General features: G+C 46.0%; 2 protein-coding genes across 3 annotated transcripts in view; one reads left to right on the top strand and one right to left on the bottom strand.

The window, feature by feature from the left end:
• Nucleotides 1-15,984, top strand: part of PUS1 (pseudouridine synthase 1) — a 139,926-nt gene that overhangs the window by 55,185 nt on the left and 68,757 nt on the right. The gene's annotated exons all lie outside the window — the stretch shown is intronic.
• Nucleotides 8,830-15,980, bottom strand: LOC309329739 (uncharacterized protein). Its single transcript, XM_081840749.1, has 7 exons — nt 15,672-15,980; nt 11,073-11,298; nt 10,805-10,921; nt 10,146-10,229; nt 9,815-10,027; nt 9,476-9,527; nt 8,830-9,362 (listed from the first exon to the last, which is right to left on the bottom strand). Exons 1-7 carry the CDS (start codon nt 15,680-15,682, stop codon nt 9,337-9,339), a joined length of 729 nt encoding a protein of 242 aa, XP_081696875.1. The 5' UTR covers nt 15,683-15,980; the 3' UTR covers nt 8,830-9,336.

Raw genomic sequence — 15,984 nt, 5'->3', positions numbered from 1 at the left:
GAAGGCAGCTGAAGGCAGCCCTGTATAGGGAAATGCGTAATGTTTTCTTATGTTTTTATGTATGTTGGAAGCCGCTCAGAGTGGCTCCGGCAGCCTTAGTCAGATGGGTGGGGTATAAATGAAATAATAATTATTATTATCATTATCATATTATATCATTAATATTATAATATTTTATCATCAAATATTATTGTTATAAGAATTTTAAGGTCTTACATATATAAAATAAATGTACCAAGCACACACACACACGCGCACACACACACACACACACACACACACACACACACATATATAGCACATGTCTGAAGCCCACAGAAAAAGTCCTGAAAGCCTTTTGTCCCTCCCAAATTTACCTCAAATATTGTCTCCCCATTGTCTTTTGGCCCACAAATCCTGTCTTAAGGGCACATTTAAGATTTCCGAAATTAAGTAGTTATCATCACAAAAGAATAGCCAGGCTCTCCAGGTAAATCCATCCACAGGTTTCCTGCTGGCCCCTTCTCTGATGTATGTATGATGTATTGGGGGTGGTCTTGGGCTGCACCCCTTCTGTGATGTATGTATGGGGCTGGTCTGGAGCACCAGGGCGGGGAATTTCCAAAGTTTCTTCGTATAGGAGTTTGCCCACCATTGTTCTGGGTCCCTCTCCCCCTTTGTGTGTGTGTGTGTGGGGGGGGAGCACAGCTTTAAGAAAGATCAGGCTTACGAGCTGCTTTGCTTTTTAACATTCTCTGCTTGGCCTCTGTTATTTCCTCCTACCAATACAGAACCTACCAAAGGACTCTAGATGAGCTCGGGGGACCCCAGAAGCGAAAAGGAGTTGTTAGAATCATAGAATCCTAGAGTTGGAAGAGACCACAAGGGCCATGGAGTCCAACCCCCTGCCAAGCAGGAAACACCATCAGAGCACTCCTGACATATGGTTGTCAAGCCTCTGCTTAAAGACCTCCAAAGAAGGAGACTCCACCACACTCCTTGGCAGCAAATTCCACTGTCGAACAGCTCTCACTGTCAGGAAGTTCTTCCTAATGTTTAGGTGGAATCTTCTTTCTTGTAGTTTGGATCCATTGCTCCGTGTCCGCTTCTCTGGAGCAGCAGAAAACAACCTTTCTCCCTCCTCGATGTGACCTCCTTTTCTATATTTGAGCATGGCTATCCTATCACCCCTTAACCTCCTCTTCTCCAGGCTCAACATGCCCAGCTCCCTTAGCCCTTCCTCCTAAGGCATCGTTTCCAGGCCTTGGACCATTTGGCTTGCCCTCCTCTGGACCCCTTCCAGTTGGTCAGTGTCCTTCTGGAACCCTTCTTCTTGGGACCATATCTCGGGATGGGACGTGTCCCTCTTTTGCGTGGGGGAAACGCGGGAGGGGATCTGAGCAGCGCGCACCACCTTTGCCCAGACTGCTGCGGGGCGGGTCCCGCTCCCCCGCCGCCCCAGCCGCTTCTCTGGGGGGGGGGACGAGGATGCCCGGGAGCGCGCCTTCCCCCCCCCCGCCCGCCCCCTCCCCGCCAGCGCCGGGCTCCTCCCCTTCGCCAAGCCGGCCCCGTTCCGGCCCTCCGCGGCTGCCGTCGTCGGGCCCCGCTCTCCCTTCCCTTCCCTTCCCTTCCCTTCCCTTCCCTTCCCTTGGCTCCCCCGTGGTTGCCGGGCAGGAGCAGCGGAGGAAGGGGCCGGCGCGGGGAGCGAGGAAGGAAGGAAGGAAGGAAGGAAGGAAGGAAGGAGAGGGAGAGGGAGAGGGAGAGGGAGCCCGCCGGCGCCCCGCTCGGATGCCCTTCCTAGCCTGGCTGCGCTCGGGGCGCCTGGCCGCTCCTGCCCTCGGGAGACCAGCCGGGGGCTGGCGGCTGAAGGGCAGGGCTAGCGGAGGGCTCGCCCGGGAAAGCGGCCTGACAAGCGGACTTGGATCAGCTGGCGCTTCGGCAGAAAGGAGTTCACTTCAGGGCGCAGGAAAGTGCCGGGAGGCGGAGGTGGCTCAGGATTGCCGCCTCTTGCCGGGGTTGAGAGAGGGGACCTGGAGATGCAGGATCGCCATCCTTGTTATTCTTATTAATGGAATTTCTTCATCCCAAGATCACAGGGCGGTTTACGAAGTCACCAAGATTCATACCGTAATAACAAACCCAATCCACGCAGAAAAAACAGATTTAGTACAAAGATAAAGATGCACGCCAGTGGGCTACTTTCCATCTGTTCACAAAAAAGGGATGTTTTCTAAAACACGAATCCAGCTACACTAGCATGAGATGCACAAGGACTTTGAGATGCCCAAAGAAACTAGCTAGCTCCCCTCTAAATCTGTTGTGGGAGGTTACACCAACACCCTGTCAAACCTAAATCCAGGAAATGCTCATAAGCCATTGTTTCATTTTTATATAATTTGGTATAATTTTTATATAATTTTGCACCACGCCCACCCCCATTAAAATTCTAAAGTGATCTTAGACATGGGTGTATTATGCCAATAGCTTATCAGCAATGGCCTCTTAATATGGGAGCACCTCTGGTTTAAATGATGTCAATCGGATAACAGCTTTTTGGGTACTCTGGATGCAGCCTCTGTGTTTGTGTGTGTGTGTGTGTGTGTTCATGATCGTCGTCTTCTGTAAAAGTACGTTCCCTTGGCCAAGGCTGAATAAAACCAGTGAGAAATGTGTACAATTCAACCCCACACATCTCTGCAGACTGAAGCTGACCTACAATTTGACCTCTGGGGCAGCTTAGCTGCGATGGAGGAGGCCTGAGAAGTTTGCCGGGAATCTCAGAAGGGGAGCCTGTTGGGCTTGAAAACCTAAGCAGACGTTTCCCCTTCAGAAGTGTGGGAAGAAATCTGGAGTAAAGGAGGGGCTTGTCTAAGGTTACCAGATTTTTTTCAATGAATCCAGGAACACTTTTCAACTTCAGTAGGAGTGATAGGATTTTGTATGGGGACTGATTTGTAAATCCGGGTACTGTCCCAGGAAACGGGGACATCTGGTAACCTTAGGCTTGTCGTTTTCGTGGGCTGCATCCCAGCAAAGAGTATTCCGTGGCAGACTAGTACTAGCAGCGGAGGCATCATATGGAAGGATTGCCAGTTGCCATAGGTAGGTTTCCTTCCCATGAATTGGTCTGGCCCCCTTTCCAAGGGCATCTACATGAGCGGCCATTGCCACTACCTTGTCTTTTCCAGAGCAGGAATGATGACCAATAGCACCAGGGTAGTTCACAGACCTTCCTCCTTGCTCTGCCCCATGCAAGCGTTTCAAATTCACTTTGTGACAGATTAGCGTAGTAAGGGGTGTCGGAGAATCAGTGGCCGCCTTTTGGGTTTGTGTGGCCATGGGGTCTGTCATCATGACCTGCGCTACAAATTTGACCACTGCACTACTGATTTGCCATGTTACTGATTCGCCATGTATTATTGGGGCCTGCCTGGTGTTTTACATGACTAGAATGTGTGCTTTTATTTAAAATGCATCTCTGGGTTATTTGTGGGGCATAGGGATTCGTTCATTTCCCCCCCTCCCCCCCAAAAAATACATTCCGGCCCACCACATGGTCTGAGGGACGGTTGACTGGCCTACGGCTGAAAAATTTTGCAGTCATTGCTTTACCCACAATTGCCCCTGGCGTGTAGCCGCTTGTGCAGAAGGGAAGGCACCCCTCAGGCTCAAAGGGCTTCCCCAGCCCTGGTTCACAAAACAGGAAATGAGAGGGCATACTGTGCATTTAAAGCATATCTCCCTCACCCCCCTGCATTCTGGGAACTGTGGCTTACCCCGAGAGCTACAGTGCCAGCACCCCTAAGCAAACTACAGCTCCTGGGATTCTTGGAGGAGAGTGGTGTGCACTAAACGCATGGCACCCACGGCAGGCTTTGCAATCTCCCCTAAAAGCTTCCTCCTCCTGCAGTTCCACAGGTCGGTTTGGAGGTGCAGGCTGCCCTCTGCTGCTCAGTCCTAGCATTTCGGGGAAAGAAGGTGAGATTCTTGCAATAGCAAAAGAAGCTCCATCTGCACCAGTCGGAAAAACGGCCTCTTTTTTCACTTGCTCCTTCAGCCTTTTCAGACGAACCATAGGATGTTCATGCTGATGGGATTACATGCCGATTACATGTGAAATCCGCCTTTCTACTAGCTGGCACAGTGAAGGTTTCACAACCAATTAGAATAGGTGGTGATTTGCTTGGCCATATGGCTTTTGGGTTATCCAATTTCCCCCCCTGTCTCTTAACTGCACTTCTGTGCTGTTTCCTATGCCCCTTCCAGCTAATCTCTGCCCTGCTTTCTTTTCTGCCTTGTTTATTTTATGTTGCGGCTGCTGATCATTTCTGGGTGTAACTTTCTCTCCTGAGGGCAATTTACTTGGAAGAAAGTCTCTTTGCACTTCGTGGGGTATGCTTCTGTGTTGGAGTGCCTGAGACTAAGGAACACAGGCTGGAATATCCTTTATTATTCACTTGTAGGATCGCTGATCATCAAAGCGCATTGTTAGCTGCATTCGGAAGTGAAGTTTAGCTGGAGTGCAGTAGCAGTCTAACGATGCCCTGAAACCACAGGCGTTTTCCTTATTTTCAATAGGAAACAATGATAGAAGGAAGCGTCAGCAGATTTTATGCAATGCTTAAACACTGAACATGGGCTTTTCTTTTAAATGAGCAACATGACTCTAGATCTGAAAAACTAATAGGCAGAATTTGTGGCCCTGGTCTAATGATAGGCGAGAACAGTGAACAGACCCTCCATAGTTCTACGCTTCAGGGTTTCAGCAGGCAAAACAGATTTCGAAAATGTGTATTTTCAGCTGTGGTGCAGGTGTGCCTTGTCGGCATAAAAGAGTCCACAAGAATATCTTTGCAGATTGCTTTCTGCTTTTATTCTTAAAAGTCTTTGTGCAAAAGCGACTGACCAACTGTACACACCTCAACACTACCAGCTTTCACTAACTAACCAACCAACCCAACACCAAACTAACATTTCTCACTCTATATATACAACCCGGTGCAGACTGCTGACTCATGCTACCCAACTTTTTTAAGCATTAAAGAAACAGCGGCCATTTTAGCCGTGACACCCCTTCTGTTTCTTAAATGCGAGAAACCCCAGCGGGTCAAATACATACATACATACTGTACACTATATACATAAACCCAGTTTTGTCATCAGTTCATTATGACATGTTGCTGGCAAAGGCTTGGTAAACAAATCATCAATATTATCCTGTGATTGACAATACTCCAGTTTGATTACCCCATTCTGTACACAATCTCTAACATTTGCATGACGGATAGCAATATGTTTTGATGCGGATTTCATTATTTCTGAGCCCGCTAACGCAATGCACGATTGGCTATCTTCATACACTTGGATAGGCAAATCTACTTTACAATCTAGATCTTTTAGTATCTGTATAAACCACATGATTTCACTGCATGCTAGCGACAGGCTCCCATATTCTGCCTCACAGGATGAGGTCGCAACAAATCCTTGTTTCTTTGACCTCCATCCAATTATGGAATTGGCAAACATCATAACCATTCCACTTGTAGATTTTCTAGTAGCTACGCAGCTTCCCCAGTCCGCATCAACAAATACCTCTAGTTTTTCGTCTTGTGTACTAGATATCTTTAAACATACATTTAATGTCCCCTTTAGATATCCGATAAGCCTTTTCAAAGCACACCAATCAGCAGTACTGGATTTAGATCCACGTTGGCTCAGAACATTTGTAGCGCATGCAATGTCTGGCCTTGACCACTGGCTTAAATACAGCAGTGATCCTATTTTTGAGTGATACAACTCAGGCTGGTCAAATTCATCCTCACACACTGTCTTTGGGAAATCTGGTGTCATGGGAGTCTGAACTGGCTTGCAGTTTTCCATGCCAAACTGCTCTATCAAACAAAGAATTTTCTCTTTCTGGCTCAATAGGAAGCTTCCATCAGCTTCCTGACTTACTTCTACTCCCAAGTAATTGCTTACAGGCCCTAAGGCTTTAAGCTTAAACTTCTTTTCCAGTTGACTTGTGAGCTTCTGGATCTCATCCGTGGAACTCCCTGCTACAAGCAAATCATCAACAAAGACTAAGAGCATTAGATATTTGTTGCCTGTCCCCTTGGTGTACAGGCATGGATCAGCCACACTCCTTTTAAAACCAAGTTTTACAAGGGCTTCATTTAAACACTGGTTCCAACACCTTCCACTTTGTTTGAGACCGTAAACAGCCTTTTTCTAAAGGCCAGACTGCACCATTCCCTCTTCAAACCCAGGGGGTTGTCTCATCAACACTTCATGGTCTAAATTTGCATGCAGATATGCAGCATCAACATCAAAATGGTGCGCTGCTAATTGTCTTGCAGCAGCAATAGAGAGCATTAAATGAAAAGTTTCACTCTTTACAGTTGGAGAAAACACTTCATCATAACTCTCCCCTTTAATCTGAGTGAACCCTCTGGCTACTAATCTGGCTCGAAAACGTGGTTCCCTTTTCCTTTTATAAACCCACTTGCATGACACCACTCTGCCACCAGGTGGCGGCATTATGACCTCAAACACTTTGTTACGTTTAAAAGAGTCCATTTCTTCTTTCATAGCTTGTTCCCACAAAGCACGTTCCCCAGCGGGTAAGTCTAAGACTTCATTATAACTTGGTGGTTCGACACAACTCACACTGCATACCCTCACTCCTCCTAGGGTCAAACGCTGAGGAGGTACACCCTTGTTTGAACGGTGGGAGTGCCTAGGCACAACTACTTCTCCCCCCCTCCCATCTCAGGGTCTTCTTCCTCTTCCTCTAGAGAAGTATTATCTATTGCCACATCTTTTGGAGAAATCTGTGCCTCCTCCTCCTGCTGCTCCTGTGTTGCCAATGGCTGAGAAGAAGCCTCTTTTCTTACTTGCAGAGGCAGTAGGCAATCTGGGTTGGCATGGATCGCAGTCCATCTGTCCTGGTCAGCAAAGTCTGTGCTTCGTGACAGAACCACGCGTTCTGGGCATAAATTGAAACACCACCCTTTGCCATAGGGTTGATATCCCACAAACCGCAGTCTCTGCGCTCTAGCGCCCCTTTCTGGTGCTGAGCTTTGGGGATATTTACATGAGCCCAAGAACCCAGTTATGAAGCATTGTCCACTCTGGTTCTTTCCCAAACAACACACGATAAGGAATATCTTTTATAGAGCTAGACCAGGTTCTATTAATCAAAAAGTTTCCTGTAAGGAAAGCCTCACCCCACAGCCTATGGTTGTTACCCAATCCTGCATCCACTAGCAGGCAATCCTTTACTGACTGTATTACAGCCCCACGTCTTTCACACAGACCATTTTCAGCAGGGCTATAAGGGTTAGTCAAACGGTGAGTGATCCCCTTACGTCACAACCATGCTCCAAATTGTTTGTTCAGAAAATCTGCACCCCTATCTGTTTGCAGCTGCACAACAGGGCGAGCGAAGAGCTTTTCAGCTTGGACAACCCATTTTCTGAATGTGGGGAAACACTCTGATTTCTGCTTTAACAAAAACAACCAACTAAAACGTGATTTATCATCTATTACCAGAAAAGCATATCTGGCGCCCCCTTCAGTCTTCTGTAGAAAAGGGCCTATCACGTCACAATGGACAAGTTCTAAAACATCTTTAGATACTCTGTCACTTTTAGAAGCCAAAGGCTTCCTCTTAGATTTGGCCATTTTACATACATTGCAATCTAGGAAACAATTACAGCTATTTACTTTTAGGTTCTTGCACACCTTTTGCATCTCTGAAAGCACATGGAAATTGGTGTGACCCAGTTTTCTGTGCAGTTCATCTACACACCCCTTATGAACTGGCAAATTATCCTGAACCACCTGGGCTGCTTTAACAGGCTTGTCCTCCATTACATATAACCCATTTTCCAACTTTGCATAGCCACATACCTGAGTTCCATTCTTTATCAGACAACCATCCTGCGTGAACTTAACACCATACCCTGCATTAATCAGACAGCTTACAGACAGTAAACAATAGTCCTAGCTGCTGACCAACAGAGTCTCTGGTAGAGTAGTGTTCAAGCACTGCAGGAAACATGTTCCCTGGCCATCAATCTTGCTTCTACGATCATCAGCAAGATAGATTCCTTTCCATCAGCTGGCTTCCCCAGGGTCTTAAAGTCCTCCCGACTGTTGCAGATAATCCTGCTGCTACCAGAGTCCAGCAACCATGTTCCTCGAAGTATCTTCCTCTCCTCTCGTCTTGAGAAAATGCAGACACAAGTTGAGCAGAACGCGTGTTCTTCTTCCCTGAAGAGAACCCCTTCTGCTTACATTTCTGCACCGATTGCTGTCTCTGCTCCATGTCGTCTCCTGGAGGTCTTGCCCTGCATTGACGTTGGAGATGCCCGGCTTGGCTGCATCTATAGCATCTCCTCACCGCCATGGCCAAGTCCCAAACTTGGCGTTGCCCCATTGGCAGATTCTGCTGCTGGCCCCCTCGGCTATAACTCCTCCGCTCTTGGAGTTCAGCCTGTCTGTCTGACCTTCTTTGGTCAATCTTCCAACCACATACTCAAGGGTCAGATCTCGGGGACGCATACTCTCCATGCTGTTAATCACAGGCAACCAGCTTTTAGGCAAACTTGAAAGGATAACGTAGGTTTGGTCACTTTCATCCTAACGCTTACCTCTCTGTTGTAGTTGAAGAAACAGAGATTTCAGCGTTTGAAGATGAGTTGCCAAACTCTCACCTTCTTTCATAACAGTCCTGAACAGCCTTCTGGTCAGAGAAATTATAGTTCCAGCAGTTTCTCTGACATGCATTGCCCTTAATAAATTCCAGCACTCAAACACTGTGCTGGCATTTGCTACATGAAATAACTGAGAGTTGCTCAAACACAGCATAATTTGGGCATGAGCCCTTTCATCCAGCCATCTTTTCTCAGTAGAGTCCCGTCTCAAAACCTCAGTTTCAACACAGTCCCATAGTCCATCTCTTCTTAAAAACTGCTGCATTTTTATTGACCAACTCAGCCAGTTGCTTTCTGAGAGAAGTTCAAAAGGGATGCCTCCCCCAATATTTAAAACTTGGGAAGACTGGAAATCTGCCATCTCTGCTGGTGCTTGCTGAGCCCCTTCTGTGGGGTCCCCAGCAATCTCTCCTGACTCTCTCTTTAGAGGCCGACTGGACAGTCCTGGCTGGCACTCACCGGCTTCTAGCTGCTGCCTCTGTTGACCCTCAGGTCCTGCCTGGCTCTGCAACTGGTGTAGCCGCTCTGTGAGTCACCTACTGTGGTCCTCTAGCAGTTCAAACTGTTCCAGTAGCCGAAGCTGAGTGCTTTCCTGATCCTCAGATCCTAGCCGCTCCAGCATCGCTGCAGACAGTTACGGCTATATGTCTTCAATTATGATGTCATCTGGATGGAAGAGAATGAGAAGAGAATTAAAATGCAAATGCAAATGCAAATGCAAATGGGATTTTCCCACAGGCCTTTAGTCAAAGGTCGCTGTCTCCAGGTGTGGGGCTTACCTTCTTTTGGCTTCCGGCGAAAGCAGGCCAATTCTGGCCGAACGACTGTCATCTGCAGAGGAAAGAAAAATCGGGGTCAGATGGGAGCAAGAGAGCACAGAAACAGCACCAAGTCAGGAAGGACAGGTCTCCCTCTGTCTTGGGCCCAATCCCTTGTTCCTCCTGGGCAGAGGTGGAAGGGCAGCAGCAGGAAAGGGGGCAGGAAAAGCCTCTGGCCTCATCCTGGCCCCCAGGGACACACCCCGCAAATTCTGCGCTAAAGATCACTTGGGGATGTGATCTTGGGGGGTGGGGGTGGAAGTAACCAAAGAAATGAATAGAAGAAGGCAAGGTACTTACTCTGAGTTTGGGATATTTCCTGGCAATGGCCAGCAGCAAAGAGATGCTGCTGGCCGCAAGTTGTTGCGCCTCCCCACTTTCCCCCAGGGCGTATCCTCGGAGGTCCTGCAGGAGGAAAGAGCATTTCAGAGTCAGGGGGCCAATCTGGGCCAAAGCGGCCCCCACCACAGAGTCCCTGGCACTTCTGCACCACAAGGGGTTGCCAGCTTTGGTCTTGGACCAAATTGGGGGCCAAACAGGCTCTGTGCCCAAGAAATGGGGCAGTGCATTGGGTAAGGGACGGGGGGGGGGACAACCCTAAAACCAGCCCTGATGCCATCGGGACACTTACACTGAGAAGCTGGAGGAGGGTGCCAGGGTTGGGTGCTTCCATCAGAAGACTCCCCAAGAGAAGCCGGTAGTGCCTCTTCAGTTCCTGCAGGAAAAGAGAGAAGAGAGTTGGATTCTGCAAGGGTGTGACGAAGAGGAAGAAACAGAATGTGAAGGGAAGTCAAAACAAAGGACATACATCTCTCTTCTCCTCCTCCTCCTCCTCCTTGGCCCCACTCAGAACGGCCTCCAACATCCTGTGCAGGATGGCACTCATCATGTCCGAGGTGAATCTGGGCCTCATCGTGCTGCAGAGATGAAAGGGAGAGGGTTAGAGTCTCCCTTGCCCCCTTCTCCCTCCCGCCTGCTCTTTCCCCCTGGAGTTCTGCCCCCCACCCACAACCCCATCCACGCCAAAGACCCCACTCACCTTAGCTGGAGGAGGGCCTCCAAGGCAAGGGCCAGGGTCAGGGGGGAATCCCTGAAGTGCTCCAAGGGCCCCAAGATGTCCTGGAAAAGAACAGAGGAGGAAAATCAGCACCGACCCCAAACACCAGGCTTGGTTTTGCAGGGGAATGGCAACCCCATGGCCTAAGCCGGCAGGGTCCTCCTCCCCACAGATGCACAGCCCCTTCCCCCCACCTCCCCGTGGGAGTCCCTCACCCCCCCCCCATCACTCACCAGAATTCTATGGGCCGTCTCCTCCTTGGAGCACTTCAGGGATCGGAGCCCCCTGAGCTCCGCTGCCTGGCAGCTCTCGATGACCCCCAGGATGTAGCGCTGCTCATCCTCCAGCAGCTGAAATGCAAAAGTCAGGCCGTCAGTTCCCCGTGAGGGGAGGGCTTCTCCGCACCTGAGAGTGCAGAGTGGGGGGCAAAGAGCCCGGGGGGGGGAGCGGGGGGCAGGTCTGAGGGATCCAGTCCCTGCGCTTGTTTTCTCCAATACTCACCCCTGGGGCTGGGACTTGGAACCGAAGCAGCACTGCAAACAGAAGGACAGGGGAAGAGGTGAGTCCTCTTTTGCATCCTCGGACTAGTCGCCCCCCATGCCCATCCCTGCCCTCCTCTGTCCAAAAAAGGAGGGCCACTGGCTTACCTGGCACCACGGGCTGCTCTGTGACTGGCTGGGGGGCCACCCTGTGGCAGCGCCTGAAGAGGCGTCTTAAGCACCTGATCCTAGAAGAGATGAGCGGAAAGAGTGACTCAGATGCTGGCAGCCCCAATTCTTGGGGGGTGTTTGGGTGTGAGGAGGGGAGTCTGGAGAAAACAGGGAACCACTGCCGAATTGGCAGAACAGAAATATGTATGTGGAGCCTAATTGATCCTTGCCGGCCCACTCTGACCAATTCCTTCCATCTCTCTGCAGTTCAGTGACCTGAAGGGGCATCATCAGAGCCTGAAAGAGGCAGCCCAAAGCATGAAGGGCTGGCAGAGAGAGAAAGGAGGTCCCAAGTGCTCTGGGTTCAAGAGCTACCGCCATGTCAGGGCCCAGAGAGCCTGGCCCCCTCATTCATGCAGTCAAGCAGTGTATAAATTTCATGAAGCATTGTTACCAGAATTTTTGGAAAGGGTGGCGGGGGTTTCGCCCTCTAGCAGGCACCATACCCCCCTCCGACCGTACCCCAGATCAACACCTGCACGTCTGCAAATGTCCCCACAAAAGACATCCTGACACAGTCCTTTCCTTTTTCTATTCCAAAGGCTGCCATAAATAAGGGTAGAACATTTGCCCTAATGAAGGCCGAGCCTTTCGCTCGCAAGGCGCTCAACCAATCCGCTCAGACTATCCAAATATCCAACAGCAACCAATGAGCGCCACGAAACAGTGCCCTCCAGCACAAAGCACTGACAACAACAACAGAACAACGCACACAGGCACTGCAGCTGCCGACCAGCCGTGGCCTCTGCTCTACAAGTAGGAATTCCCACTGGGAAAAGGGGAAAGTCAGAACCAGCCATGAAAAGCATTCTTGGTCCATTGAAACTAGTCTTTCAAGTTTCAGTCTAGGCTCTTGAACTACCAACCCAGCTGTACGCTTGTGAAACATGGACCCCTTATAAACGCCATCTCCAACTCCTTGAAAGATTCCATCCATGGTGTCTCCGAAAAATGTGACACACCACTTGGGAAGGCAGGCGAACTAACACCAGTATCCTGGAAGAAGCAAAGATTCACCAGTGTTGAAGCAATGATTCTTCAACACCATCTTCGTTGGACTCGTCATGTGGTTCGGATGCCTGATTATTGTCTTCCAAAGCAACGACTCTACTCCAAGCTTAAAAATGGAAGGCATAATGCTGGTGGCCAACAAAAGAGGTTTAAAGACTATCTCAAGGCCAATCTAAAAACATGTTGCATAAACAAAACATAATACAAAAAAGAATAAGAGATTCTAAAATCAAGCATTTACAAGAAGAAATAGGCAAACAAGAAAAATGATTAGCGAAAACACCAAAAAAGAGATCGCAAACCAAGCCATTAAAATATTACAAACACAGCTCTCAACGCTCTCAAATGATGAAATAGAAAGAAATATAAAATGGATGAACAAAAATCATTTGAATTTGGAAACAGACCAGGTAAATTACTTGCGTGGCAGATAAAGAAAAGACAAAGAGAAAGACAAATAAAGTAGTATATGAAGGAAAAGCAGTGGAGACGGAAGAAGGAATAAATAAATGCTTTGTAAAATACTTCACCAATCTATATTAAAAAGGTGCAGAAACTCGACAACAAATTATAAAATATCTTCAAGGAAAACAAATCCCCAAAATAGGTGAAACCAAACAGAAGCAGCTAAACGTACCAGTAACAACAATGGAGATACAACAAGCAATTTCCCATCTTAAACTGGGGAAGGCTGCAGGTGCAGATGGACTATCCGTGATACACTACAAAAGGTTAGAAGATGCTATAACAATGCCTTTTTAAAAATTAATGAATGAGATCATGCAAGAAGGAAAAATACCAAAGTCGTGGCAAGAAGCCAATATTGTATTAATTCACAAACAAAGCACAGCTAGAGAATTAGTTAACAATTACAGACCCATATCATTATTAAATAATGATTATAAATTGTTCGCGGGGATATTAGCACATAGGCTGAAATCGGTCCTAAAGGATGTAATAGACCAAGACCAAGTAGGATTCCTCCCAAATAGGCATATAATGGCAAATAGGAGAATAGTATTTGATCTAATTGAATATTTGGAAATGAGACCCAACAAAAAAGCGGTGTTTATGTTAACAGATGCCGAGAAGGCTTTCGATAACCTATCAAGATCGTTCCTTCAGGAAGTAGCAGAAGCAGTAGGACTGGGTGAAAACTACTGCAGAGCAATAAACACAATATATGAAAACCAGCAGGGATGTTTAATAATAAATGGTGAAAAGACCGATCCTTGAACTCTAGAGAAAGGTACCAGGCAAGGATGCCCGCATTCACCATTACTTTTTATACTAACTTTGGAAATCCTGATTTTAGAAATAAAGAAAGAAAAAGAGATAAAGGGAATTACATGAGGCAAGGATGTTTTCAAAATTAGAGCTTTTGCGTACAATATTATATTAGCACCTGAGGAGCCAGAAACCAGTCTAATGAAAGCACTGAGGATAATGAATGAGTTCGGCAAAGTAGCAGGCTTCAAGATAAATATGTCAAAACCAAAACTTATGGTAAAAAACATACAGGGATTAGAAAAGAGCGAACTACAGGAGAAATTGGGTTTGGAAATTGTTACAAAAGCAAAATATTTTGGTATAGAATTGACGATGAAAAATATTAATCTATTTGGAAACAATTATGAAAAAGCCTGGAAGGAAAATAGAAGAGATCTAGAAACCGGGAGTAGATTAAAGCTGACGTTAATGGGGAGAATATCTATAATTAAGATGAATGTTTTACCCAAAAAGATATATTTGTTCCAAACAATACCAAAAATAATGAAAGAAAATTGTTTTGATGAGTGGAGAAAAGATCTAACAAAATTAATATGGCAAACCAAAAAAACCACACATAAGGTATAAACTATTAACAGATAAAAGGGAGAGAGGAGGACTGGCATTACGAAATCTAAAATTATATTATGAAGCAGAATGTCTGGTGTGGTCAAAAGAATGGATTATATTGGAAAACACTAGTATTTTAAATCTAGAAAGTTTTGACAATAGGTATGGATGGCAGACCTACCTAGCATACGAGAAGGTTAAGGTACATAATGGCTTCAAAAATCATATACTCAGAAATTCATTGTTTAAAGTTTAGAATAAACTTTAAAGTTTTAAAGTTTAAAGTTTTGGAATAAACAGCTATTAAAGCCACAAATCCCTTTATGGATCTCTCCATTAGAAGCCCATGCAGTTAAAAAACACAATATGAATCCGAACTGGGCAACATATAGACAAATACTGGAAGAAGACCAAGGAAAGTTAAAATTAAAAACATATGAAGAATTAAAACAATATGGGATGGATAATTGGCAATATATACAATTAAAAAGTTTGTTTAAAGCAGATCAAAGAAAAGGTTTTGCCAAAGAACAATTGCTATTTAGCACCATTATAATACGAAACAATAGGAAATTATTATCAAAAATTTACACTCTATTATTAGACTATGATTTGATGAAGAGGTAAAAGAAATAATGGTCAAATGGGCACAAGATATCGGCCATACTATATATTTAGAACAATGGTAGAAACTCTGTCGCGAGGATATTCACTTTGCCCACCAACCCGAACAGATAAGCTTCGGGATTTTTTATCAAGGGTTTGTTTAGCATTTTCTTCAGTTCCTCATGTATTATTCCCCAAAACTTCTTTATTTCCTTGCAACCCCACCACATATGAATTATCATTCCAGGTTCTTTGTTACATTTCCAACAAAGGTTGGATTTGAATTTATAAATTTTGGGCAGTTTAACTGGTGTTAAATACCACCTGTAAAACATTTTAACCATATTTTCCTTTATGATATAGCAGGTGGTAAAGCGAATATCCTCGCGACAGAGTTTCTCCCATTGTTCTAAATATATAGTATGGCCGATATCTTGTGCCCATTTGACCATGGTTTCTTTTACCTCTTCATCCATAGCGATTGTTCTTTGGCAAAACCTTTTCTTTGATCTGCCTTAAAACACTCTTTTCTGCTCAGAAGGAAGATGGCGACCAGAGGAGGCACTTGGGACAAGGCTAGGGGCAGCCATCATCCCTGAAGCATGAGACCACGTACACAGCAACCCTTCTGCCGGGGTGATCATCACTGCCCTCCTGGTCTCGGAGTGCCAGACAGGTAGCCAGCCATCTCAAGGACAAGAGTGGATCAAACCTACATGGATTGGGGACTTGGCCAAGGCAAGAGGGGGTACTCAACTTGGCTGGGAAACAGGAACATGTATATATTTTTCTTTGTTTTATTTAATGGGTTTAAGGTGGAGGTCAAGAGAGGAACAGGGACAAACCTGATACGATACTCAGGTGTCTGCCAGAAAAACCTCCCAGTTTGTGACACCCCCCCCCCCGGAGATGAAGAGAAAGGGGTGCTACTTACAGCCTGCCCATGTCGTCCACAAAAACCCTAACTAATCCTCTATCTAAAAAATAAAAATATATACAGACTATGCACAGGTGTGCACAAAAAAAACAAAACAACAAAAAAAATTAAAACAAACAAAGAACAAAAAATAAAATAAAATAAATAAAAATGTTAAAAGAAAAGAATAAAAGAAAATCAAAATAAATCAAATCAATAAAATAAAATAAAAGTAATAAATGAAATCAAAATAAATCAAATCAAATAAATAAAATAAAAGTAATAAATGAAATCAAAATCAAAATAAGAAAATGAAAAAAGAACAAATCGC

The sequence above is a fragment of the Podarcis erhardii genome, assembly GCF_964252035.2.
Source record: "Podarcis erhardii genome assembly, chromosome: 15".
Taxonomy (NCBI): domain Eukaryota; kingdom Metazoa; phylum Chordata; class Lepidosauria; order Squamata; family Lacertidae; genus Podarcis; species Podarcis erhardii.
This window is presented reverse-complemented; position numbering and strand designations above follow the sequence as displayed.